Source organism: Sander vitreus, chromosome 7 (genome assembly GCF_031162955.1).
Source record: "Sander vitreus isolate 19-12246 chromosome 7, sanVit1, whole genome shotgun sequence".
NCBI classification, from domain to species: domain Eukaryota; kingdom Metazoa; phylum Chordata; class Actinopteri; order Perciformes; family Percidae; genus Sander; species Sander vitreus.
In genome coordinates this window covers 16,904,647-16,929,920 of record NC_135861.1, presented here as the reverse complement: position 1 = coordinate 16,929,920, position 25,274 = coordinate 16,904,647, and the positions used below count along the sequence as shown (strand labels likewise).

The following is a 25,274-nucleotide window of genomic DNA, read 5'->3' as shown; positions in this document are numbered from 1 at the left end:
CTGTGTGTGTGTGTGTGTGTGTGTGCGTTTTCTAGAGCCTGTTGACCAAATAGCTGTTCAGCACAGTGCAAATGACAGTTAGCATAGACAAAACATGGCGGACGTTGTTGACAGGTGAGAGGTAAATAAACACTGGACAACATGCAACACATAATAGGAGGGGGTGAGGATGATGATGATGATCATAAGGGTAATTTAGACTGAACAATGATGTTCTTAAAATATCACAAAAGCTTCTTGTCTGAGGCAAAGACCTGGTGGAAAATGTAAGAATTGAATTCATGTTTTAATGGCTGTTGTTGGGGCAAGTGATATTGTATTACTGTAACTCGCTTCTTAAGTCATCTTCAATACTCTTGTTTACTAACTCGTGTTGTAAAGCAAATCTCAGTGCTGTGAAGCCTTTTTATGCGTCCAAAGCACTAGCTGAAGCAGCTGACATCACTATAGCAGCACACAGGAGCCGGAGGGCCAAGCAGGCCGGGTTTCAGCCAGGCTACCTTCCTTACCCTCTCTTAGGAGTGGGAAATACTGTCATTAATCTTCTTTTCAGCTGGAGGGGGTAGAATGAACAGTGGTGGTTGAGGAAAGAAGAGTCACATGTTAGCCGGAAACCAACACCAAACAAGTTAGTTTCATGGAACAAGGCATCGTTGATAAAACCAGTCAACTAGCCAAACCTCTTTTCTGTATGATTGTTGAATTCAGCTTCATGAAAAAAATATGCCATAATAATGCACAGCCTTGTGACATGCATCTCACTTAAAAATTTAATCACAGCCATGGCTGATTGTACTCTGAGTATATCAACATATTTCCACACAAACAAAAATAAGTTGACATGCTGTACAACTTTTTTTCCCATAGAGATCTGCGTCAGGCAAAGAGGTTTGGCTGACTCCAATCACCAGACGCCTGATAGAAGTCCTCTGAAGTAGAACACAAACAACCAAGTGACAGTTCACAGTTAGTTCACAATAGTTGTAGTGGTGAGGTTGGGGTTGAGTAGGAGATGGGGATCATGCTGCATGCACAGTGGGGTCAGGAGGCGTACGAGAGACACCTGGACAACCTTGGCATTAGGGGGGGGGGGGGGGCTAGCAGTTGGCGTCGTCACAGATGTTGGCTTCACAGAAGAACCGTGAGCCACGTTTAGCAGTGCGGGCTGTGAAGGGCACGCTCTTCAGTACTGGGGGAGGAGGGTGAGAAAACATGTCACACCTGAGACACTGCCCTTTGGGGAGGGAGGAGGGGGGGAGACCACCTTCAAATTCTTTCAGAAGACTGTAATAATCCTGTGCTATTCCCCCATTTTTTAAGCAGTATACAGCACACAACATTTAATAAATGGTTAATAACTCAGTATAATGTAGTTGTAAGCAGATATAAGTGCAGGCTGCTGTATAAACAAAATGGTACTAAAAACAACTGTATAAAATGATATGAAATATGTCTTCATAGAAGTTATAATTGCTGACAAATACTATACATTAACACTTAAAATGTCCTTATATCTACATACAACTACATTATAGTGTGTTATAAACCATAACTGTCTGTATACTGCTTAAATGTTGTTAAATAAGGGGACTAGAAGTAAAGCGTTCATCAGATTAGGATGCACTGAGCATATCTTGGTAAGGCCTCAACTGCATAATAAGCTGTTAACAGCTCTGATAGTAATAGTATTAACATTACTTAAAATGACATGAATGCAACATTTATATTATTTACATTTAAGCACTGATTAATCAACGTGACAAAAACATTGGTTAGCTTATGTGCTATCCTGAGGCTGGAGATACAGATTTCTCTGTCATTAAAGCCCCTATATGTGGGATTTTAAACTGTCTGACTTTGGCACCTCATTTTGGTAGATTCAAGAGAGACTTGCATAATGCCCAACCACTTCTTTTCACTATCTTATTTTTCTACAAACAAAAACCTCATAATACTTTGACAAATGCTATAATGACATAAAAGAATCTACAGGGATCCTGTAAATAAAGATCCTGTATACTAAATTTAATGTACACTTGGAATCAAACTGCCTGTCTGTATGACTATCTACATATTGAGGCTCAACAGCTTTAGTGTAGTACATTTCTAACTAGACAGCACATCATGGAATAATAACTAGATGCTGCTATGTGCTGTGCTCCAGATGTGGTGGTGTCTGGACTACGTAGCACAAGGTGCACTTTAAAGGAGCTGAGCAGTGAATGACCACAGTCATCCTCCACCTGGGACGACCAGGGCTGCTGGCACCCACATGGGGTCTTTTTGGGGTGCTGTCTGGCCCACCTGTGATGATGTCCTCAATAGTGCCATCCTTGCCCTCGTACATGGGCCGGTGGTCTTTGGCTTGCCGCTTGCGCAACTCTGCGATCAGCTCCTCCTGCTGCTGCCTCTTCTTTTGGGCCTGGACCTGAACCAGCGGAGAGGATATTTGTACTGTTCACTCTGCTGTTTTGACATGCCACAAAGCTTTATTTAGCACTGTGTAAACATCTGATTCGGTTTCATTCAGCTCAGTTGCATGTGCTTTGACTGTACCTTGGGGTCATGCTGTTTAGCCTCCTGAGCCAGTAACTTTTCTCTCATTGCTTCCTCCTGCTTTTTCCTTTGTTCGTTTTCTTCCACTGCATCCTGTTGAGAAGAGAAAAACGTGACAAGTCAAGACACTTGTGTGGCCCTCTAAGGATAGAGAACATAAACAGGACACACACACACACACACACACACACACACACACACACACACACACACACACACACACTTTGATGAATATAAAACATACATTAGAAATGTATGATTTCTCTTTCTGCCTCCACTTTTTGACCTTTCAAACACACACAACTAACTTAAACATTCACTGAATGTGCTTTAAAGCAATGGGAATTACACATATTCACTTTCTTCTGAGAGTTGGATGAGAAGATTGATATTTCATATGTATACGCTAAATATGGAAACAACTAGACTTCCCCGTTTCCAGTATATGCTAAGACAAGCGGCTGCTGGCTGAAAACGTATATTTAAGTGACAGACGAGCGGTTTCGATCTTCTCATCTAACCCTCTGCAAGAACGCAAGTTAGTTCTGTTGTTTGTTGTTCCCAGGCTAATGTCAGAAAGGTAGTGTTTTTGCAGTCAAGTTTCAATTAATCAGTTCATTATTTTATGTTACTGTTTCAAACCAACTCATCACTTTCAGCACCAGGTTTTATGTTTCCTGGACCAACCTGGAGTCGTAACAAGCGAATTTCCCAAATGTTGAACTATAACTTTACACACTCAGACAGACACACACACACAGAAATCCTTGTGTTGCACATTTCCTTAAGCAGATCCCATAAATCCATGCTGAGAACAATCTCAGGAAGTGTGCAGTGTGGTGGTGCAGGGCGAGGCTGTCCGGGGGTAAAGGGGATGAGAGAAGAAGGGAGGGGGGACCAGTCTAAACACCACAGCTGCAGCTCTGGAGTCAGACCCAGCTGGCCTTTCCTGTTATTTGGCCTCGGACTATACGCCACGTCCTGTGGCACAGAGGCAGCCAAAGCTCTGCCCTGCTCTTCTCTAACTGAGACTGACAACATCCAAGTCTGAAACCAGGGAACTTCCCATCTGACCAGGAGGGAAAGCTTCACCCTGTCAGGACACAAGTAAAGAAAAATAACAAAGATTGCTTGGTATCCTCACCTTGTAGGCCTTGATAAAGCGCACAAACACAGGGAAGAACACAGAGGGCGGAGTCGTCTTGGCACTCTCTCCGAAGTAGTTCACCACATTGTTAAAGGCTTCCTAGAATCGGGAAGGACAGTGCCAGAGTAGAAGCAATGTATGTAACCACTGTCGAGTCATGATTGGATGTGTGTTAGCGGTCAGTGAGCTGTTTCTAGGTTAGAGGTTTTCCTCATGTTTATTTTCATTTCTTTTTCCTTTGAGGTTAGGAGGTGAGGACAGTGTACCTCTGCTGTTTTGGCGTCCTTCTGCAGCTTGTCCAGCTGTGTGTCACTGGTCTGGACGAAGCCTTTCAGGACCGAATGGTCATGGAGACTGCACTCTCTCCGTATCAAGTCCATGCCTTTCCCTAGCTCTCGAACATCCAGCAGCACATTTTCCAGAGATACTTTTGCACACAGTCAATAGAGAATTTGTTTTATTTACAATAATAACATTATGGAAATGTTCTTATTTAACTGAACATAACTGACATTTCTATTAACATATCTTCATAATGCTTTGTCTGAACTCACCTGCTGCAGCTTTTTCCACAAAGTGCAGTTCGTTGTAGAAGTTGGCCAGTTCAGGGTACTTCTCTTTCAAAATGAGAGCTATGTAATGGAGCAACGTCATCTTCCTGTCTGTAGACTTAGTGTCCAGCAGCTGTGTAACAATAGGAATGAATGACAATATCAGCAAAAGCACAGCACAAATGAACTGTGTGGCATATTTTTGTATATGGCGATAAACTGAGCACGAAATTCTACTAAGTAATACTCACAAGATCAAGACTTTGTAATTTGAAGCCATAAACGCAGCCTCGCTTGCTGCTGTTCATGTAGTTTCCCAAAGCTAGGATGATCTACAAGTAAACCAGAAAGAATACTGTAAATGAAAATGCATAAGCAATAAGCTGATATAAAATCACCAGTTAAAAAAACACTTCTTACCTCGAGCACTCTTTTCAACTTTGGTGCGGATTTCACTGAGCCAGAAGCAGCAATGACTGCATTGAGCTGTGGTGTGAGCATGTTGATGTTGTCAGAGAAGTTCCCAACAAAGGTGATGATGTTCATTCTCTGCGTGAGCCTCTCAATCTTGCTGAAAAACAACATGAAGCGATCTTCCTCAGCTAGCTGGTCCAGTGGACGCCGCTCACGCTCGTACTGACGCATCACCTTCACCTCCCCCTCCGTGGGCAAGAAACGCATCAGGCACTCCACAAAGTCGACGGGTAAGGCCTTGAGGTCAAACCTGAGTAAATATAACACATATTAATAATTTTTTATCTTTTTTATCTTGTCTATTTTTAAAAAGGTATTTCAAGTCCAGGAAAAAATGTATACTTCTCTATTGCTTTGCAGATCTCTTCTGTGGTCTTGTTCGCCTTTCGCAGTGTGATGGCTAAGTTCTTGGATCGATTGGCGTCCAAAAGGGTGACTTTATTTACCGTCTTCTGGGCTACTTTGCTCTTTGTGCAGGAAAGATCCACAACCGGACCCTGGGATCTGGTCTTAAACAGCTCCTCAAACCTCTCCAGATCCAGCTCCTGAACACGAGTGACAGTTTACATACATGTTCTGAACTTATATTAAAGGTCAATCAGCCTTGGGCTTCTACATGAACACACTATTTTCTGTCAAAGTTACAATGGTTTTGGTGATTTCACATGGGAGATATCTGTAGTTTTGTTTTCCTCTGTGATCTTCTCACTGGTCTGAATTGGCGGGGCTCAGTTGGAAAAAAGTGATGTCATGTATTTCATGCACCATTCAGGCTTTAGCAAAAAAAAAAAGACATGAAAGGTGAGAGAGAGGGGGAATGACATGCAGCAAAGGGCTGCAGGGCAGAGTTGAACCTGTGGCCGCTGTGTTGAAGAGTAAACCCTCTATATATGGGCGCCTGCTCTACCAGGTGAGCTACCCAGGGTTTAGCAAATTTACCTGAGATTAGGAGTGTAAATAATAAGTTTATAATACATAAGGATGTTCTTTAAAAAACAAACACGTTATCTTTGTTGCTTATTAAGTCAAAGATATCCAGTGTTATTGAAGTTTTCAGGAACTGTTTTAGCAGTTTTATATGCTTGATTTACCTCGAGCACACGCTCATCATCAATCTCGTTGAAGACTGTGCCGTTGATCTGATTGGGCTTCAAGGCTGTCCAGTTAAACACAGGCAGACGGAACTTGGTCTTGATTGGCTTCTTGATTCTGATAGCTGTACTCGAAAATTGAAATAAAAATTTATAAAAGTGTTATCATTAGTTCTGTTACCTGCAGTGGAAAAGAAAGCAAAGAAGTACACAACAATGATGTCATTTTGTATGGGCTCCTACCTGAGAGACCCACACTCAGGATAACTGATGGAGAAGCGTCTGGCAGAGGTGGAGCGAGAGGAGGTGGCGGTGGTGGGACTGGTGCATTGTGATCTGTAATTAATGTACAAGAAAATGTTAAAACACATTTTACTGGAACACTTGAACAAAAGAGTTTTAGGATTTTATTTTCATTTCATTTATCTGTTTTGTGTAATTTTATCAATCCTATATCATCACTTTGATCTTCTGTGCTTTGTCATCTTTTATTATTCTCTTTATATTGAATTTAATTAATTATACGCCTGTATTATATGTTTTGTAACCTCTGTGTTTTATGTTCTATGCTGAGCTGTTATCGTCTCCTGCTAAAGAGGATTTTAATCTTAGTGAAGCCCTTTCCTGGTTAAATTAAGTTACAAAAAGAGCTGAAAACTGCTCTAACAGTTGGTACTGTCTTTTTCTGTGCAACAGACTGCCTGCACTCTCACACACAAAGGAAACAACTTGCGTTTCCCTTTCCTGTCTGGGGTAGAAACACAGTGCTGCGACCCATCACCTGGCTTGGCATGAACGAACAAGGAGGGGAACTGAAAATAGACCTACTCTGAGGTTGTATAGTCCAACAAAGTCAACTTTCACATATATGTGTCACCAGATATAATCACTGTGAGCCATGGTCTATCACCTGAGGCAGAGGGAAGAGGAGGAGGAGGCGGTGGAGGTGGTGGAGGAGGTGGAGGGGCTTCACTGGCTGGTGGTAAACTAGTGTCTGGTCCCCCTGGTTCAGTTAACCCAGCTGTTGAACCCAAAGACAGCTGCCTCATGTCACCCAATGGAATCCCAAGGCCACTACTCCCAACACCTCCCCCACCCCCGACACCCAGCGGCTCGATGGCAATGTCTCCATCAGCCTTCTTGTGCAAACGGATGGTGCCTTGCTGCTCAAGCTCCAGGAGCCGCCTCTCGATGTTGAAGTGCCTCTGGAAAGCGGCATCCTTCTCCTTGATCACCCTCCTCAGGGTGGTGACCTGGGTGTTGGTCGACTCGTACGTCTCCTGGACGGCCACCGGGGGGCGATAAAGAGCACAACACAATGACTCTACGTGCCAAAGAAACATCCTGTTTCCTGCTGACCTAATTTGCTATCACAGCAATTTAGCTATGTGCATCTGAAACAGATCTTCGCTAACACACAGTGAAGTGAAGTGAAGTGAAGTGAAACCTTTCTGATGCGAGGCAGGCAAAGCAATATTCACAACTAATATCATTACAACTGCCGGCTTACCCGTATTGCATGCAGGTCCTTATCTTTCTGAAGGAGCACCTTCTCCAGATCAGCTACTTTCATCATTGTTTCATTCTCAAGCTCCAGGAGCTTCTCCGTCACCTGGGAAAGAAGATGGGGAGAGATGAGAGAAGGTGAATTCAGGAATTATTCCGCAGCATGGGCATCTTTCCCAGTTCTACTCCCTCCCACTCCCTTCCCTTATACACTGTGCATCATCAATAAGAAATAAGATATACCCAGCAGCATGGCACAGCAAGAGCATGACACAGCTTTTAGTTTTCATTTTCGAATTACACATGTTGCACAGGAATTCACAGGGATTCTTCACCCTCATCCTCCCCCATCATTCCTGACCCCCGAGAGCAGAATTTGTTATGAAATTCCTAGAGTGATGTCAGGGCTGCCCACAACCTTTCTATAAGAAGAAGGTCTTTGCAAAGCAGCGTGGGATACGAAAGCAACTGCCCAGAAAGAATGAGCCAATACGAGAACAATATTAAGCTTGTTTCACGCACAGTATTCTCCAGCCACTATTGAAATCACTTGTGAAATGCAAACACAGAGTAGATTTTTTAATCACCATGTACAAACAGCCAAGTTAAGTACACGGCTGGTGAACCACAACAATCTCATAAACGGGCCCAGAGAGCAGTGTTGGTGGTCCAGACTGGGTGGTGCACTTACATGGGACAGGTGCTCCTCCAGTTCCTCTACCTTCTCCAGAGCTGCATTCTTCGTCTCCGCATCTTCCAGCAGACCACCCACGTCAAACACGTTATCCAGGTAGGCCTGGATCTGCACCGACAGCTTGTCACTCTCCGTATGTTTACATTTCTGACGTGAGGGAGAATGAATCAGCATTAGAGATACTCTACACCCACTATACAAATAGTCTCCGCTTGAGGATATTTATTTGGATTGCCCATTTTTACCACAGCACCCTACCTCCAGGTAATCATCCAGTCCCAGCTTGGTGAATTCATACTGCAGATGGACTCTGAAGTTCATGTCCTCGACTGAGTGGACCACAATGTTGATGAACTGCATGCAAGCAACCTGAACAACAGATACAGACAGATTTAGATCCAAATATATGCAATCGGATGGATGGATGGATGGATAGATGGATAGATAGCAAAAATCCAAAAGAATACATCCATCCATAATACAAAGCATATCTTACCATGTAGTCAATGTTTCCCTCCTCACAGCGGAAGTAATCCATCAGTCTCTCAAAGCGTTGCTTCTCCTTACACACCTAAAAATGCAAAAGATGCAGCAATGCAGAGGTTGTTTTTTTGAATAGTGATGATTTTAAGTATATTATATTATATAAAGTATTTGATTTTAATTTCAGTTGAAATGAGAGAGGAAACATTCAAAACTAAACATAGAACAACAAAAACCCCAACATGCAGAGAATCTGAATAGAAGGTCAAAATTAGTTATTTTAAAACTCCTTGTCTCATGTTAAAAATATATCAACTAATCTGGCACACATTGGAGGGGTTGTGGCGTACTGCTACTGACAATCCAAACTAAAAATAGTACTAATTGTGGACCTAATCCTTGATTGCTCTGGTTGAATACCATAGGTGGCCTTCTTGAGATATTCCAAAGACCTGTCACCTTGTTTTAATGTATCTTTTTTTTTAAATACCACTACAGAAATCGTGTTTTGACTAGTGGGTTGATTAGCTCTTGCGGCTCTCTGGGGCTTCGAATGCGAGGTAGTTGTCTAGTTCCGGTGTTTAGATGACTGTGTATGCAGAAACCGAGAGGCTAAGCAAACCTTTGTGGTCCACTAGCTCCCACCAGGGAGTTGATCCTTATCATTGTTCAAGGTTGGCTCACATCTGGTGTCTTAATGAAACTAATGACCTCAGACCACCATAGGGCTTTGCTTACACCCTCAGTAGACATAAAATCTCCCAGAGTTCCTCCACTTTCATCCCTCTACACTGGCCTTTTTACCTTCATGCACACCAGGGATGTGGCAGATGGCGTCAATTTAATTAATGTCAGTTAGAGGTTTTAATTCAATCCTCACAGGGTTAGCCATGTATTCCAACCAAATATAAACAGTGCCACTTTAGATGATAACAGTTCAAGTTTCATTAAAGAATTGCTTTGGGCACCTCTTTGAAGTTGTCAAATGCTGAGAGGATGATCTCGTGACCTCCTCGGACTAGACAGACGGCAGCCAGCAGCTCAAGGACCAAGGCTTTCGTCCTGGAAGTACAAGTGACACTAGTTAAGACATACCCGGATAAAGTTCAACTGCAAACACTAACACTCTCAAATTAAAGGTGAAAAAGAACTCATATACTATGCTACGCTAACAGAATTGATGTCCTCCAAATGAATGCAAATAAACCAACATACAGGAGTTGAAATACTAAAGTCTGAAGCAAGGGCAGGTCTTTCTAGCTGTTTACCCTCCTAGCCTTCATTATGAAGTGATCAGCCCTGGCGGTTTACCACTAATCTCCCTTTAGTAAACATTCTTTTAACAACCTGTATATACGCCTCTGATCCCCGACTTCAGAGAGAAGCTGAGCCCCATGGAGAATGAGAGGCATATCATGTGAACTTGCTGCAGGGTTTCCCCTATTGTTTGACCCAGCCCTGCGTCTATGGAGAAGGGGGCCTCAGTTCTTACCGTGAGTTCTTATTGTTCAAGCTGAGAGCAATTTCATTGACTGCGTGTGCATGAGACATGACCATATTGAAGCCATACTGCATGAAGGAGAAAGACAGAGAGAGAGAGAGAGAGAGAGAGAGAGAGTGAGTGAGAGAGAGAGAGAGAGAGAGAGAGAGAGAGAGAGAGAGAGAGAGAGAGAGTGAGAGAGAGAGAGAGAGAGAGAGAGAGAGAGAGAGAGAGAATGTGGTCAGAAATATCTAAGAATATATCGAGCACTTGACTGCACAGGAAACACATAACGCTCAGGTTTATAACAGATATCTGTGTCTGAGTGTGTGTGGTGGAGTTACCTGGTAATTCATGATTGCTCTCAAGCACATGATGCACACATGCACATCATCTTTTTGGCTCACAAGGCGGGAGTTCTTGAGAGTTTTGCTGTTGGGAACCGTGCCATAGCTGCAACAGATGGCAGAAGTTAATATCTGGTAGAGTTTCAGTAATCAAACTTAGTGCTTTAATTTAAATTTGATGTTTAACCATAGCTTGTTTCATTTATTTCTTGAATTTACTGGTGTTCAGTGTTGTTGTAAGTGTGTCACATAGAGAGAGGCAGCGGAAGAAAATTACAGAGAACGAGGTCTGACAGAAAAAACTTGTGAGGCTTTTGTGATTACAGATGCATCATGGGAGATGCTTGGTTTCCTTGCTGCTGTCAACAGACCATGGTCTATGCACACAGACCGCTGTTATGTAACTGTATTGCTCAGTCATCATTGTGAACATAGTATTACTTTTCGTGTGCAGTTTATAAATGGCCTTCACAGTGTCTCGTGATTAGGCATTTCTAAATCATATACATTACCTAAGGTAATACTACATGATACATAAAGTTATACTAATCCAGATTCAGCAGTAATCTTAATCTAAATGCTATAAAGCCTGAAAGTTTTCTTGTGGACTATTTTTCTTTTTAATTATTCCTATCAGACTTTACGTTTTTTCATCTCCTGTCTGTGTGTGGCTCAATGATGAAGAAGACTGTCCAACTGTCCAACATATGCTGCAGCTCACAGCTGGCTCTCATCTGAAGACAGTGTAGTGTGCACATCTGGGCAGATGAAGGAGGACCATTAACAAAGAGAGACTCATAACGCAAAAGGTCAAAGATTTTAGTAATCTCTGATACAGTTCATCTGATTAAGTTTGTGCATAGCCTTAAGTTCAAGACAGAGGTCAGCAGATCCATAATTGATCAACTATTCAAGCATCGTCCTGAAACATAAAAGTACAAAGACAACTGGCTTGCATAGTAATACATGTCTGTAGCATTCAAGGTTAGCAGAGCAAGGCAATAACAGGGATAGGTAACAGCGGGGAAGCTAGCTTAGCAATACGTACCGGAGGACAGACTGGCGGGCAGAGCGCACCAGTGTGTTGCAGAAGGGTTGGGTGCTGGTGTGATGCAGATCTTCTATGGACCTACTCCAAGATTTAGCCTTGTCCAAGAAGCCATCCTCCCCATTCTCCAGCCCCTCAAAATCCAACCTGGGCCACATACAGACAGACAGACAGACAAGCCAACATAGAGGCACAGAGGGTGTAGATGAGAGGCACGGGGAGGTTTAGGTCAGCAAGGCAGTTTGGTAGAGAGCCAGGGGTTATCACAAGAACTGTCATCGAGCTGCATGATAAAGCTCAGCACAGAGATTCTGTCCCATTCAGGCAAGGTATAGCTCAGCTCATTCAGTTTGCCAAGTATGCAACAAGGCATACAAACACATCCAAAGAGTGCAATTTGCCAAGAGCACATTTTTAGATGCAAAAGCAGTTTATCACAGGCTCTTAAGAACACGACATGTTAACCCTGCAGCCATTTCCTTAGGAAAGGTTATTGGCCTCACATGTGTGTGTGTGTGTGTGTGTGTGTGTGTGTGTGTGTGTGTGTGTGTGTGTGTGTGTGTGTGTGTGTGTGTGTGTGTGTGTGTGTGTGTGTGTGTGTGTGTGTGTGTGTGTGTGTGTGTGAAGCGTACTTGTATAAAAATACTCACATGACAGCACACTGGGCAAAGGAGAGGTACTCCACCAGGACATCAAGACCTCTGTTCTCATCATTCAGGAACTCCCTGACCCACCTGTGACACATGGGAACATAGAAAGGTTAGCAGGGCACCAAGTCAAGAACACACTCTTATTGTTTTATCCTTTAGGATTGCATTTTACCCGTTAATGCATAAAAAGAGAAAGAAAAACAGAAACAGAGAAAATGGAGATTGGTGTAATTTCTACTCCATAAAGGCTTCTTATAAGACTTTCTGTATTTAAAGGATTAATCTGTATAAATTAGTATCAACTTAAATCTTGTTTGGGCTATCCTCTCTAGCACTAATATTAACTAATAACTTTTATTTGTTTTATTATGTGTAATGACTCCTGCAATAATGGATGAGAATGACAAATATTTACTTAGAATATTGAGAATAGGTTCTTTAAAAGTAATTACAAGGTATAGACAAATGTATATGTAGTGGATGTGTGTTAATGTTATTATATGTTTAGATATGCAATTGGCAAATTAATCAATAATGAACATAGTTGTTACTTGCTGGCCCTGTATTAACAACACATCTTTATTTATCTTTATTGATTTCATTTTTTTTCTCATTCTACTGTATTACAATTGGTAATATTGTTAATATCTGATTACCACACCTACCAAAGTTAAAACATGATGAATTCGGTGATGCAAACCTAGTATGACAAGAATTACTAAATCTACTTAATGATGATGAAGTATAAAAAAGGAAAGAAAAGAAAAGCTTTCTACTGACCAAGTTAACTGTTAAGATCTGGGAAAGGGCTGACTTCGCTAAAAATAATTCAGACATTGCAAGAAACACAAGCAGTCAGACGATTACACAGGTTTTAAACAAACCCCCAGGTTAACCAAAATTACTAGGACATTAAAATAAAGGCAAAAGTGTTACCCAAACTGTCCATTCATCTATCAACTGGTTAAACTTGCCATAGTTGTGTGTGCATAGGCCTGTCATGGTAACAAATTTTGCTGGACGATAAATTGTCCCAGAAATTATTGCGATAAATGATAATATTGTCGTTCTGAGACCATTTTCATCTAATATAATGATAATGCATAATAATGCAGGTACACCTTTTCAAAGATCAATAAACTTTTATTTCTAAAGAATATTTAACACTGGAACTGGAAGACATTTTAAATATCCACAATATGTCTTTGATCTCCTTTAGTATGTCGTTTTTCACGCTGTTGTACAGTTGTGGAATTGCTGTTTGTGACACTTATGTTCTCCCAGGCAATTCATACTGGCTGTCAAATGTTTGCAGCATTCGTTGAGTGTTTGTTTGTGCGATAGACTACAGACTCTGTACTACATTTAACAATTATTTATTAAACACTAAATATTAAATTTAAATAATATATAATTAATCAATTATGTCTATATCTATGTGGCTATCTGCCACATGGCGAGTAAATGTTTGTATCAAACGAGTTCTGTTTTTCAGTCTTCATTTTGGGGAAGATGCAGCTTCTGCTCCTCTGCTGTCTGCAGGTCGGAGCTTCGTGGGGACGGCCGACACCCCCACACACCCCCACACACCCACACACACCCAACAACTAGCGTTTGGGCGAGGCTACTAGCGCAACTAGTAGCCTCCCCCCACACAAAGACCATGCGACTGACAAGAGGGTTCACTCCTCGTTACGCTAAGGAACCGAGAGTGGTCATCCAGTCTCTTTGGTAGAGAGAGAGAGAGAGAGAGAGAGAGAGAGAGAGAGAGAGAGAGAGAGAGAGAGAGCGAGCGAGCGAGACAAGGAAAACAAACAAGCATGCAAATGGAAATTTTCACGGCCGGAAAAATGATCATCATTATCGTGCGATTAATTGATTTATTGACTATCGCGACAGGCCTATGTGTGCACACACTATTCCTGTGCAAATTGGGGGTTATTACAAACATTTAAGTTCCATTCATTTTCGGTTTTATCTTGAAAAAAAAGGAGGTTCTGTAATCTGGCTAAACTTTCAGTTGCCTGTATGGCAGCTTGTGCTTCTTCTCTATCTGAATATTTTTTTATTAATGTTGTAGCAATGTCACCATGTTCCAATATCTGAGCAATGATATTGTGAGTCCAATGCTTTCATAACTGATAGAAAGGATTATTGCAAAATTACAAAAATAAGACCTGAGTTGTAATAAACCGGAATTATCCTTTGGCAGCTCTAAGGGGGGTCTCCCCTCCTCTGACTGAGGGAACTTGGCAGGAATGTTATGGAAAGTAAACCAGAGCAAGGCTTCAGCTTTCCTCCACATTTAACTCCAGTTTTTTGGAAAGAGAATCAACTCCAAACAAAGGAATTCCCTTTGCGATGAGAGAAAGAATGTGGAGGTCATATGGCTGAAGGAGCTGGGCTCAGGTCGAACCCCTGACAGTCAACAGTATTTAGGCTGCCTCCCCTACATACCCCCTTCACCTCCTCCCCACTTCTTCAGGGAACTCCAGGGGGGAACAGGATTGGGGTAAAAGGTTCTTAAAATAGTCTTGCAGTGCTGGTTATGAGTTAACCAATGGCGAGTTAGGCAGGAAAGCAATCATGAGCCTCAAAGTAGGGGAGGGAGGGACAAGAACTGAGAGAACCTCAGGGAGAAGAACTGAGGAAAGCAAACAAAGCAGTAGGAAGATTGTGAAGGGAAGGAGAGGAGGGGGTGGACAAGGAGGCAGGCTTGATCATCAGTTTCCTGTCTACCACCACTCTCCCTCCCCTTTCTCCCTCCTTGCCTCTGACCTCTCACTCCTTCCTCTACTTTTGTCCAACCGGTTGCTATTTCAGATTTTCTTGGCAATTCCTGGAATAACACATCAGAAAGGGCCCAGGATTTAGACACACACTAAACCAGAAACTGTTACACTTAATCCCATCCACAGAAGCCTTCTGGAAATAGCTTTCTTTTTTCTTTTCTTTTTTTGCCTACCAGTCTTTCTGGAAAACGCATTGAAACAGACCTTTATTGATGAGGCCTAATAGAATATGAGTTATTCTTGTAACTCAATGGATGCTACGGAAAATCAAAGTCTTTTTACAGGCTGCTTTTGGTTTGGGAATTCAGTGGCAAGTCACTGCAGGACATTTTTTATGTGAAAGTATCTGTGTGACATCCGATTATACTGTAGAGTCAAGGGTCATGTCTGCAACACTGAAGATAAAGGCTAGAAAAGCTTGACATAACATCCACATACACATAGTTGTGTGTGCATAGGCCTGTCACGGTAACAAATTTTGCTGGACAATAAATTGCCCCAGAAATTATTGCGATATGCGATATATGTGCGATAGACTACAGACTCTGTACTACATTTAACAATTATTTATTAAACACTAAATATTAAACTTAAATAATATATAATTAATCAATTATATCTATATCTATGTGGCTATCTGCCACATGGCGAGTAAATGTATCAAAATAGTTCTGTTTTTCAGTCTTCATTTTGGCGAAGGTGCAGCTTCTGCTCCTCTGCCGTCTGCAGGTTGGAGCTTCGTGGGGACGGGCCGACACCCCCACACACACCCACACACACACACACCCACACACAAAAACATAGTGGGTGTGTAGTGAACTGTGTACAGTATTGGATGTCGATGACAAAATATGACAAAACAATAGAAAATAATAGTTCGCTTTAAAATGTGAGAAATGTGTGTACATGAAAGTATCCTTGTATGTTTTTGTGCTTTCACTGGGTTCAGCATTGGTCAGCCAGGCTTCCTGTCCCTCTGGCACACACAACAAAGCTTCCTGATCAACACTATGGGGGAGTGGACGAGGCAGCACAATGGCTACCATCTGGGCATTATGAGGACCAGCTCTATGAAATGGAGCTGCAGAGATTGGCAAGTTAGAACAATGGGGGATATCTGGGCACCAGAAAGAGCTCTGGGTCCCTGCAGCAGCAACGGCAAAGAAAGGACTATTCTTTACCAGGAAGAAACAATAATGTGGTTTCCTTCAGGTTCACCATTGAATAGACCTGTATATTTGACCAGACAAATGGGAGAGATAAGTATTGATTACCCAATGTGGTTTGTCCTTAGTGAGATCTCCAGCTCCCTCAAGACTTTTGTAGATTCCTGCACCCGCCTGCGAAACTTCTGTAACACATAATAAACGCAGAGTTTTGCTGCAGAAATATCATTAGTTAGTAGTTTTGTAGTTAGTAGTTAGTTCATTTGGAGATACGGATATGTTATGCTAGTAGTGGCTAAAGTACTCTTGAGCTGCAACCTTCATTTTCAAACTTAGTCTTCAGAGACAACTGAGTTTATCAGACTTCATCAGCCACAAAAGGTTTTATAAAACATTTTTCACATATGCAGCAGTACTCCTCAACACCTGTAAACAGACTTTGATGTGTAAAATCTGTAAAGTTCCCCTTTAAGTGGACACTATATTTGAAAGGTCATTGGTACTCTCCCACCTTTCGTGTGACTCCAGGGTCTAAGTATCCTCGTAGTTTCTGGATGTAGGTGTGTGGTGGATTCTTCACCTGAAATCTCTCCTGAAGATACACACAGAGTAAGCATTGTAATGTGCAGTTTGCTGAAGTCAGTGTTGGTGCAGAATGTAAAGTGATGACATTGTGAGTGCTGGTTTGGTCATTTATGAATAGAGGTTTATGACTGCACCTGGTCGCAGATCAGGTCCCACTTCTTCTCATTGTCATACTGTCTGAGGAGGCGTGCTTTGTCTGGAGGCAGGTTCATAGAACTCTGAAAATAAAAAAACATGGAAGTATCAGTTTCATATATAACTACATGTTTCCTTTGTTGCTATTTATTTGACTATTTCAAGCAGATGTGACTGAGTGTGTGTCCGTAACTGGGGTTTTACAGGCCTCTGGCGCCAACAGCAGAGCACCGCCAAATATTTTGGGGACTTAGGACCATGACCTCACTTCCTGTGTTAACACTCAGCATCCTGCTGCAGGAGATGATCCGCATCTCCTCTGCACTTTCGAGTCTCAGTATTGTTCAGACAACTCTTTGCTTTTAACCACAACAAGCCACTACCAAAGTATGGGGCCTATTACCAGAACTGTCATCTAATCCAGCCTTAAAAACACTTGAACACCACACGAGACGTCCTGAGGCAGCCAATTTACAGTGGCTCAAATTAAACCCTAAATGCTCTAATTTGTGTTTGGAGACCAACCCACTTGAGCGTTTTATGTCCTCGGACAACAGTAAAAAAATAACACAAACTATACGACACAAGCTTTTGAATAATAACTTCCTTGACTGAGCCAAGAGCTTGTAAACAGAGGTTGACACGGAAATCTTAAAAATGAGGACGCACAACAATCTGAGGGAGCTTGCCAGCCCCTGAAATTGATCACCTCAGTGTTTCTCTTTGAAGAGACATGAGGGATTGTTTGCACTGGGAACCCTCATTTACACCCATTTCAACAGAACCATGTAAGCCTGGCCACAAACGGCCTGTCAGCTTGACTTTTAACCTGCAGCTATAACTCAGCCTCCCATCTAAAACGCAACACCCTGTTAACCCATCCCAGGCCAGACGTGATGCTCACACTGGCATTTTCCCACTGATAGATGGAAAATGACAAACTTGCTCCTATGACAACCACTCAGTCATTGGTAAGGGTGGAACATCACATGTGAGTTTGATTTGATTTTAAAATATGCTTTCCACATCGGGACCACATTACTCACTCTATCAGCACATCATGAATCATGTTGTCTAAAGAGGACAGAGGTAAATAAACGGTGCTTCTGTATTTCTTGACAGCTGACTAATAATTTCATATTTCTGTAATCACACATTACCAAGTACACTCAAAATGCAGCAACATGCAGCAACTTTAAACTGTAGATGGATGCCATATAAAAGCCCCTAAAAATGCATTGCCTGACAAAGCCATAACTGTAGTGGAAAACAGTGCAGAGATGTTGCATATGGGGCCTTTGACATAACCTGCTTTATAAAACCCATGCAGAAGAGAAGAGAGAGGCAACGTGCATGCCAGATGTCCAGAATTACAGGAGGAATGTGTCCTGTTTATAGTAGTAGTTTATAGTAGTAACTTTTCTCTCTTGTCTGACCCCCAAGCTGCTTTCTCCTCCTCCGTCTCTCCTGGGAGAAATTAATCTACGACAAAGTTGTACTAGGAAGCGAAGAGTACTACCTCCAATCCGTATCTGTCTCTAATAAATTGTCTCTGAGCATTTTTAACAAAGGCTGGAAACTACTTTAATGAGCATTGGTCACTGATAAGGCATATTCATAATGAAATAATGACATAGACGGACCAATTGCACTAAGTGGATCTCTTTAACACACTCCAGATAATGTTCCAAAGGCTTGAATTTTGATGTAAACACATGAGTGTTAAATGAAAAAAATACGCCCAGTTATCTACTCCAGCATCTGTCCAGGCCCATCCCTGGTTTGTTTTGTTGTCTTGGCCAGTCATGTATACTGAAGTAGAACTGTGGGGCAAACAGGCAAAGAGCAAGGTCCCCTTTGTAATAATTTAATTCTGAAATACTCGAAAAGATGCAGACCAGACACACAAATGTTTATCCATTTAGTAAAGACAAAAGGAGCAAAATAAAGTCAAAACCTGTCCATTGCTATTGGATTTGAAAAAGATTTCAGTTACAAAAACATGAATTAGAAGTGAAGAACAGTGTAGAGTTTCATTAAACAATCAGTAAACTTCAATGCAATAGGTTCGCTGCCATTATGAGCCATGTGGACACACACACAAAACTTTGATGTTTAATACAGTTCTGCTCTTTGTCAGTGAAAGCCTCAGGTAATGTAAACAAATACAGGTGGGACTGTGAGCAGATGTGTGGAGCTGCAAATGTTACAGGTATAAAAAAAAATTGCTTAGATGATAGAGGGGGTAGAGAAAAGGTTTCCCCTCGACAAGGCAAAAGGAAGGAGTGGACGTTTCCTTTCTGACTAGATTTGGGTAATTTGAGCCAAGTAACCCAATTTAGCTAATGCCATTTCACTTTCTCCCACAGTGATACAATCTCGCACTTCCTGTGTTTATAAGAAGCTAAAAAGAAGTTGTTTTATGGGGAAGAGGGAGCAGTGGCACTTTGTAGTTTTGGAGTCATCGACCCATTTTAGGGGTGAAATACTACAGAAATGCCTAAAATGTTTGGTGTTTGTTATGTTGCCATGTTGCCCACATACTCTCTCCTCCAGCAAGGCCTTTCTTGTTTGACCTGAGACTGTCTTGAAAAAGGATTCAATGTGGCGCTTTGTTTTGATTTGGTGCTGTGCCATTCCCATCCTTTGACATTTGAGCTATTTTTTTCCTTATAGAAAATCGCTAACAATGGCTGGTGGGCAGGGTCAGCGTATGCCCCCTGGTGCTGTGTAGAGCAAAAACACAACACCAGTACACTGCACAACCAGATGAACTGGTTCTATTATCACCACTATCTCGCCAATCATTAGGCCCCCATTGTGAACCAAAACAGGAGGCCGAGTTTCCAAACAGAGAATAAAAAACTCCACTGTATTAAACTTGTTAACAGACAAAATACTATTAATCTCTTTTGCTTGTTATGTAGAGATCTCTTGCACACAAATCAGTTACGTAAAATAAGTAAATGAATGCTGCAACAAAAGATATAGTGGAGGAAATGAATAACAATGAATAGTTTGTTGATTAATCAACATTAATTAGGATTCAGTGGTATAAAAAATACCAGACATTTGCCTCTTAAATGTAAAACTGAATACATTTGGGTTTTGGAGAAAACACAAAATCTGAAGACGTTACACTGGGCTCTGAGAAACTAAGATGGTCACTTTTTAAACACTTAAATAGTAAGTAATACATATTATTGGGGCAAATTGATAGTGAAAATAGTGTTTGTCTGCAGCCTTGGGATAATAAACATAAATAATAACCTAAAAAAGAAAAAAACATTATGCACAAAGTGTTTAAAGGTTAAAGGACGTTGTGAAGAAGAATTAAGCACAGGAGTAACACCGGCCAACAGAGAGGGCATAAAATCTGAAACAGAGAGACATTTGAGCCGTTGACAAAGGAAAATTGAGGTTTTAAAGCCTCAACAGTTAAAGTAGTTGAGGGGGTCAGGTTGCAGGTTAAGGAGGCATGGAGAGTCCAGGAGAGCCTTCAGGGACTCAGCGGAGCGCTCAAGTCACGCACAGACCCCCACAACCGAGCGGGGATGCTGCTGAGCCCATGGTCACTTCAGACATCAGAGTCAACAGGGCTCCATGTGCCCTAAACTGGACAGCTTCCTAATCCGAGCTGATTTACAATCAGCCTTGAGTTGAGTTTATGACTAGAAACTCCAGAGAGACAAATGGAAAAGAGTGACAGGATGTTTCCCCCCTGACCTTTTTCACAGCTTCACACTTTCAGTCAGGATAAGATATAACACAGCTATACACAGCACCAAACTAAATTACTCTTCATTTTAGAGCTCTGCTTGCAGAATTTTGTCAGCCTGTTTGTTTTTGTAGAGGACACTAAATTGAAAAGTTGCTCCCTAGGTTGCTACCAGGCATGCAACAGAAGTTTATTGTGCGTGATTAATATGGTTGCAAATATAACTGTCTTCTTTGTACTATGACGATTGAAGGATGTGGATTTTCTATGAAATGAAGTGTCCGGGTGTACAGATTATAAAAGTCTGAAAGAGAGGGCAAAATGGACTAATTATAATAATTAATTAATTATACTAATTATAAATTATATAGTAATTTCTGTTATCAGTGAAGGTCTGACAATGATGATGATTGTAAAAAAGGATTTTAATTGATTTTTCTTTCTTTTTTGTAGCATTGTTTGAAAATGTGCAGCATTCTGACTTCAAAGACCCTATAAGTGGCCAACTAAGCAGATGCATTCAATTTGATTCTCTCTTTTGTGCTCTATCAGTGGGTTGAATATGCAGAGTCTGTGTTTTTTATCTACTTGATAGGTTTACACAGGCGAGACTTAGTTGTCATCAGCTCAGAGGGAAAGGAGTAGGCGGTTCATGAGCTCCCAATGCTGGACAGAGCCTGTGGCAGTTCAGACATCGAAGCCCAGACAGCCCCCTTTACCCCCAACAAGTCTGAGTGTCTGCTCATCGGGGTAGGTCCCAGGAAGAAGGGAGCTACGGCATGGCTAAACTGTCAACATAATCAAGGGTCACAAATCAAGGGTCACAGCCGCACAACACAATGCACTAGAGCACGTTTAGAGGCAGGGTAATTTATTTGTTTATGTATGGCACATTTCATACACAATGGCATTTGAAGCTAGCCTGGCTCCGCCCTCCTACTTACTTCCACTCAATTTTCATTTCCCTTCAGTACTCCGTCTGGGTTTGCGGTATATTCTTGGGTTTTCTCCGGTCAAATATTTGGCAGTCCAATCAGCGAACAGAGGGAGTGGCTGAGAACGATGACGTTGAGGACGTGCACTAGAAAGATGCGAGCGAAGCCATTCGGTCCGTTGTGGCAGCAACGCTGCCGAATATCCAGAAGTTAAAGCCCGAGCAAGAACAATCTTTGCTGAGTTGTGTTGGTGGCCATGACGTTGTGGCCCTCCTCCCCATGGGGTTTGGAAAAAGTTTGATTTTCCAGCTCGCTCCATTAGTGGTGAAGGAGTTGGCTAAGGCTAACGCTAGCGATGCTAATGCTAATGGAATAAAAGACTGACATTGTAAGTTATTTAATTTGGCTGCTACAATTTCCAGGATAAACACTTGGATATCTAGTCTGTTTTTTCCTTTTCAAGAACAACAAAGTGGTAAACATACTCTGCAGCCTCATAAATAATATCAGAGAAAAATTCTATTTTTTTCTTAATCCAAATTAAAGCACCAGCATATTGTTTCAAAGCACCTCAGCTATGTATGAAAAAGCAACACATTTCTGTACGTATTTCAATGATCCGGTAACAAAGGAAAATAACAGGCCAGCCAAAGAGGGGTTAGATAAGACCAGTAGCTCTTAAATGAAGGAAACTGTCTGAAGAGGTTGGAAAAAGCCAGGCCACTGATCGCTGTAAGGAAGGAGAGCCAACAAGGAGGCAAAGAAAACAGAATGAATATGGGACCTGGCATGACTGTGTTTTCTTTAAGCACATATCAGGCCTCCACAATGAGAAAAAAAAAGTGATGCACCAGTTTAAACCTAAATGTGTACCTCAGAGAAAAAAAGAGCAAATTTGGGAAATGAATAACTCTACACCCTCACAAACCGTAGAAGGACAGGACGGGTAAATACAGAACCAACTCCTGGGTGTCTGTCATACATGTACATGTCACATACACTGATGACTACATGAGGTGGGGCTAAACAAGCCAAATGACCTTATTAAATGACATCATTTATAGTAAACGTAGGTGTGAATCACATTATCAAACCAGCTTTTCATTAATGAATGTTGCTGTCAGTGCTCTTGTTTGGATTTCTCCTTTTCCTTGCTGTTGAAACACAATGAGTGCAGACAGGATGACCGGTTGTCGTCACTGGGCTGCAGGGACTTCCTTAACTCTTCAGGAAATCAAAAAACTGCCCTGAGTAATGTCAGGTTTGTACCTTAGCTCTTACTTGTAATACGTGTGTGTAACACAACGTGTGTGTGTGTTTTTGCACATCCACTCCAACAATGTGTTTATGTGTGTATGAATGAATTGTAGGTGTATTCTAGCTCCTAGGTAATCCTCGCTGAACTGAAAGCAACAGAACACAGTGTGAGAAAACACTGCCCACCCTTTCTCCAAGCAGACATCCGATCACCCTATCGCTCTTTTGCTAGGTAACCCGAACTAGGCAATCACAACAAAGCATGAGTCCCTGCACAAAGATGCTGGAATGGAACAATGCAGACGCTACCACTTCCAAAGACAGTAGACTGAAGGTGGGAGGCACAGAGAGCAGAGAGGACAAGGCGAAGAAGTAAAGTTTTCATGAACCTCAGTAATGTGAAACCTAAGTAAAAAAAAACTGATAAAAACATAATTAACATAAATTGCTTTCCATTTTTTAACCAATACACAACTTAAACTCATCTTAGTTGCTGTAGTTTTATACTAAGCTATTTATTAGGGCTAAAAATAGAATTTTTATTATCGATATATCTGTTGATAATTGTTCCCAATTAAACAGGGAAACATTTACTTATAGTCAGAAAAAAGTGAACATTTTAAATTAGTAGTCCCAAAGTTCAAGGTGACTTCTTCAAATTGCTAGTTTTGTTAGTCCAAGAGTCTAAAATCTTATAAGATATTATATTTACAATGAAATAAAAACAGTAGCTAATCCTAACATTTGAGTGGCTGAAACTAGTGAATTTAAGGCTTTTTTCCCTGGTAAATGACTTGGAGTAATAATAAATGATGATGATAAATTCAGTTTCATTCATCAATGATCAGAATTGTTGATGTATTTTCTGTCAATCGCATATCTCACTACTTGACTTTGTTTCAGCAATAGAGCACAAAGGGTCAAGCTGTTCTAATGGCTGAAACTTTCCCTAAGTGGCATCGCAGCTCAAATCATGGAGTGTTAAATCCCCATTAAATCAGGAGTTTAAAGGCAACACAGTTTACAGCTGTGGCGTGAGGTTTTCAGACCTTGTTCTCTGCCCTCCTGCTCGTCCACAACCTTCCCTTCTCCTGCCTGAGTGGACTCTGAAGCGTCCTGTCTTCTCCCATGAACTCGCGTCTTCTAATATGTGACCTCTCTGAGTCACTCTGTTGAGCAAAATAACTTTCCCTCCAGTCCCTTCTTTACAACTCAAGATCAAATGGACATTCCACGGCCAGTCAAAGCAACAGGAAGTTGGTTTTCGGTTGATACATCAAGAACTACCTCCCAGACCCATTTGCTAATCCACTTATTTACCCGGTGACATCAAGCAAGGGACCGTTATTATCACAGGGTAAGTCGAACACACGGCCACAGCCTGAGATAAAGACAAAAATGTCCTGAGCACAAGGTCCTTCTGTAGCCAGATGTTCCTCAAGCTTCAAACGTGAGCAAATTTGAAATGCACACTTGTTTACATGAGCTTATCTAGGACATTTTTATGTTCCAAAACAACAGTGAGAAAAAATTAATCCAGCAATCCCACCTGACAACTATATTGTCCTATTTATTTGTTTTATTTGAACATACTGTATCGAGGAAATGTGAACACAAACAAGGATATAAGTGAGGTTAGGACTGAGTTATAAATAAATACTACAATCGGTCATGAATTGGAGGTACTCGTTCCTTCCTGTGTGGCGAACATCCTGTTTGTGCTCCTCCGTGCGTCCGAGCAGGGCCCAGGGAAGCCCCAGCCAACAGATGATTATACACAGAGAATGTTAGGAATGCAGGTACACGAATGCCTCAATAACTCATACCATGTCTGACACACTGCCCAGTTAAAAAGATGAAGGTGGGCCAAAGAGAAAGGGCAACAAATCTGAGCCTGAGCTGTGTGGAAATAAACGTTTTGGATCAAATAGGATGTATCTGTGGAGGTTTGTACTGGAGGTAGGGGAAACGGTGATAAGAAAATAAAGAGGAATAAAAACCAAAATCAAAAGACAGTTAGAGATGTACTTGATGAACCAAAGAATCACATTACCAGTCATATGTCTTAAAAAGTTCCCCATTTGTTTCTTAATAGGACTTCATTCACTAGAACTGTTACTGTAAAAGGCAGAAGTAGAAGTCTTGAGAAATGAGAAGATAAAGAAAGGCTACTGTATGTCATTTAAGGAACGCCTGGGAAATAATTACATCATGTCACTAGTGTGTAGGAGAGGTAGTTGCTATAATCCACTGGCTCTTTAAATGCTTACAGCAGTTCTTCTGAGCGTCCGCGTAAAAAGAGTGTAGCCGCACAAAGTGCAACAGGGGATGAGGCCCCCTTTCTAAAACAACACTGACTGACAGAGTCCCCATTGTATTGAGGAGGAAACCACTTCTTCAAACTACAGCCTCGGTGCAGCTGCATTAGAGCAGCATGCAAACCCCCACTGACACGCACAAATTCATGCTACAAAAAAACTTACATATGCATAGAAATGGAAAACACATGCAGTTTCTCTGCATAGATGAATTAAACCAGGTCTACATACATTTCTGTGATGTGAAAAAATTACTTATGTCTTGCTAGTTGCTGTTTCTGAGACTGGTTAGCTTAGCTCAGTTTAAATACTTGAAACAGTGGGAAATAGCTAGCCTGGCT

At 41.6% G+C, this 25,274-nt stretch overlaps 1 protein-coding gene across 5 annotated transcripts in view; it reads right to left on the bottom strand.

The window, feature by feature from the left end:
- fmnl3 (formin-like 3) overlaps window positions 1-25,274 on the bottom strand; it is a 32,725-nt gene that overhangs the window by 2,285 nt on the left and 5,166 nt on the right. The window contains exons 2-25 of one of the 5 annotated variants that reach the window (XM_078255016.1): window positions 16,705-16,788; window positions 16,497-16,577; window positions 16,094-16,170; window positions 12,028-12,111; window positions 11,378-11,524; window positions 10,327-10,435; window positions 9,995-10,071; window positions 9,471-9,564; window positions 8,516-8,590; window positions 8,278-8,388; window positions 8,017-8,166; window positions 7,330-7,431; window positions 6,730-7,099; window positions 6,063-6,155; window positions 5,820-5,944; window positions 5,071-5,273; window positions 4,675-4,978; window positions 4,506-4,586; window positions 4,258-4,387; window positions 3,970-4,130; window positions 3,701-3,802; window positions 2,557-2,649; window positions 2,305-2,428; window positions 1,064-1,189 (exon numbers count right to left, since the gene is read on the bottom strand). In XM_078255016.1, the coding sequence (XP_078111142.1) occupies window positions 1,098-1,189; window positions 2,305-2,428; window positions 2,557-2,649; window positions 3,701-3,802; window positions 3,970-4,130; window positions 4,258-4,387; window positions 4,506-4,586; window positions 4,675-4,978; window positions 5,071-5,273; window positions 5,820-5,944; window positions 6,063-6,155; window positions 6,730-7,099; window positions 7,330-7,431; window positions 8,017-8,166; window positions 8,278-8,388; window positions 8,516-8,590; window positions 9,471-9,564; window positions 9,995-10,071; window positions 10,327-10,435; window positions 11,378-11,524; window positions 12,028-12,111; window positions 16,094-16,170; window positions 16,497-16,577; window positions 16,705-16,788 (3,069 nt within the window). In that variant the 3' untranslated portion in view covers window positions 1,064-1,097. Of the gene's footprint in view, window positions 1-509; window positions 554-1,063; window positions 1,190-2,304; window positions 2,429-2,556; window positions 2,650-3,700; window positions 3,803-3,969; window positions 4,131-4,257; window positions 4,388-4,505; window positions 4,587-4,674; window positions 4,979-5,070; window positions 5,274-5,819; window positions 5,945-6,062; window positions 6,156-6,729; window positions 7,100-7,329; window positions 7,432-8,016; window positions 8,167-8,277; window positions 8,389-8,515; window positions 8,591-9,470; window positions 9,565-9,994; window positions 10,072-10,326; window positions 10,436-11,377; window positions 11,525-12,027; window positions 12,112-16,093; window positions 16,171-16,496; window positions 16,578-16,704; window positions 16,789-25,274 lie in introns of all 5 variants that reach the window. The other 4 variants (XM_078255015.1, XM_078255018.1, XM_078255017.1 and 1 more) reach the window with 4 other exon arrangements.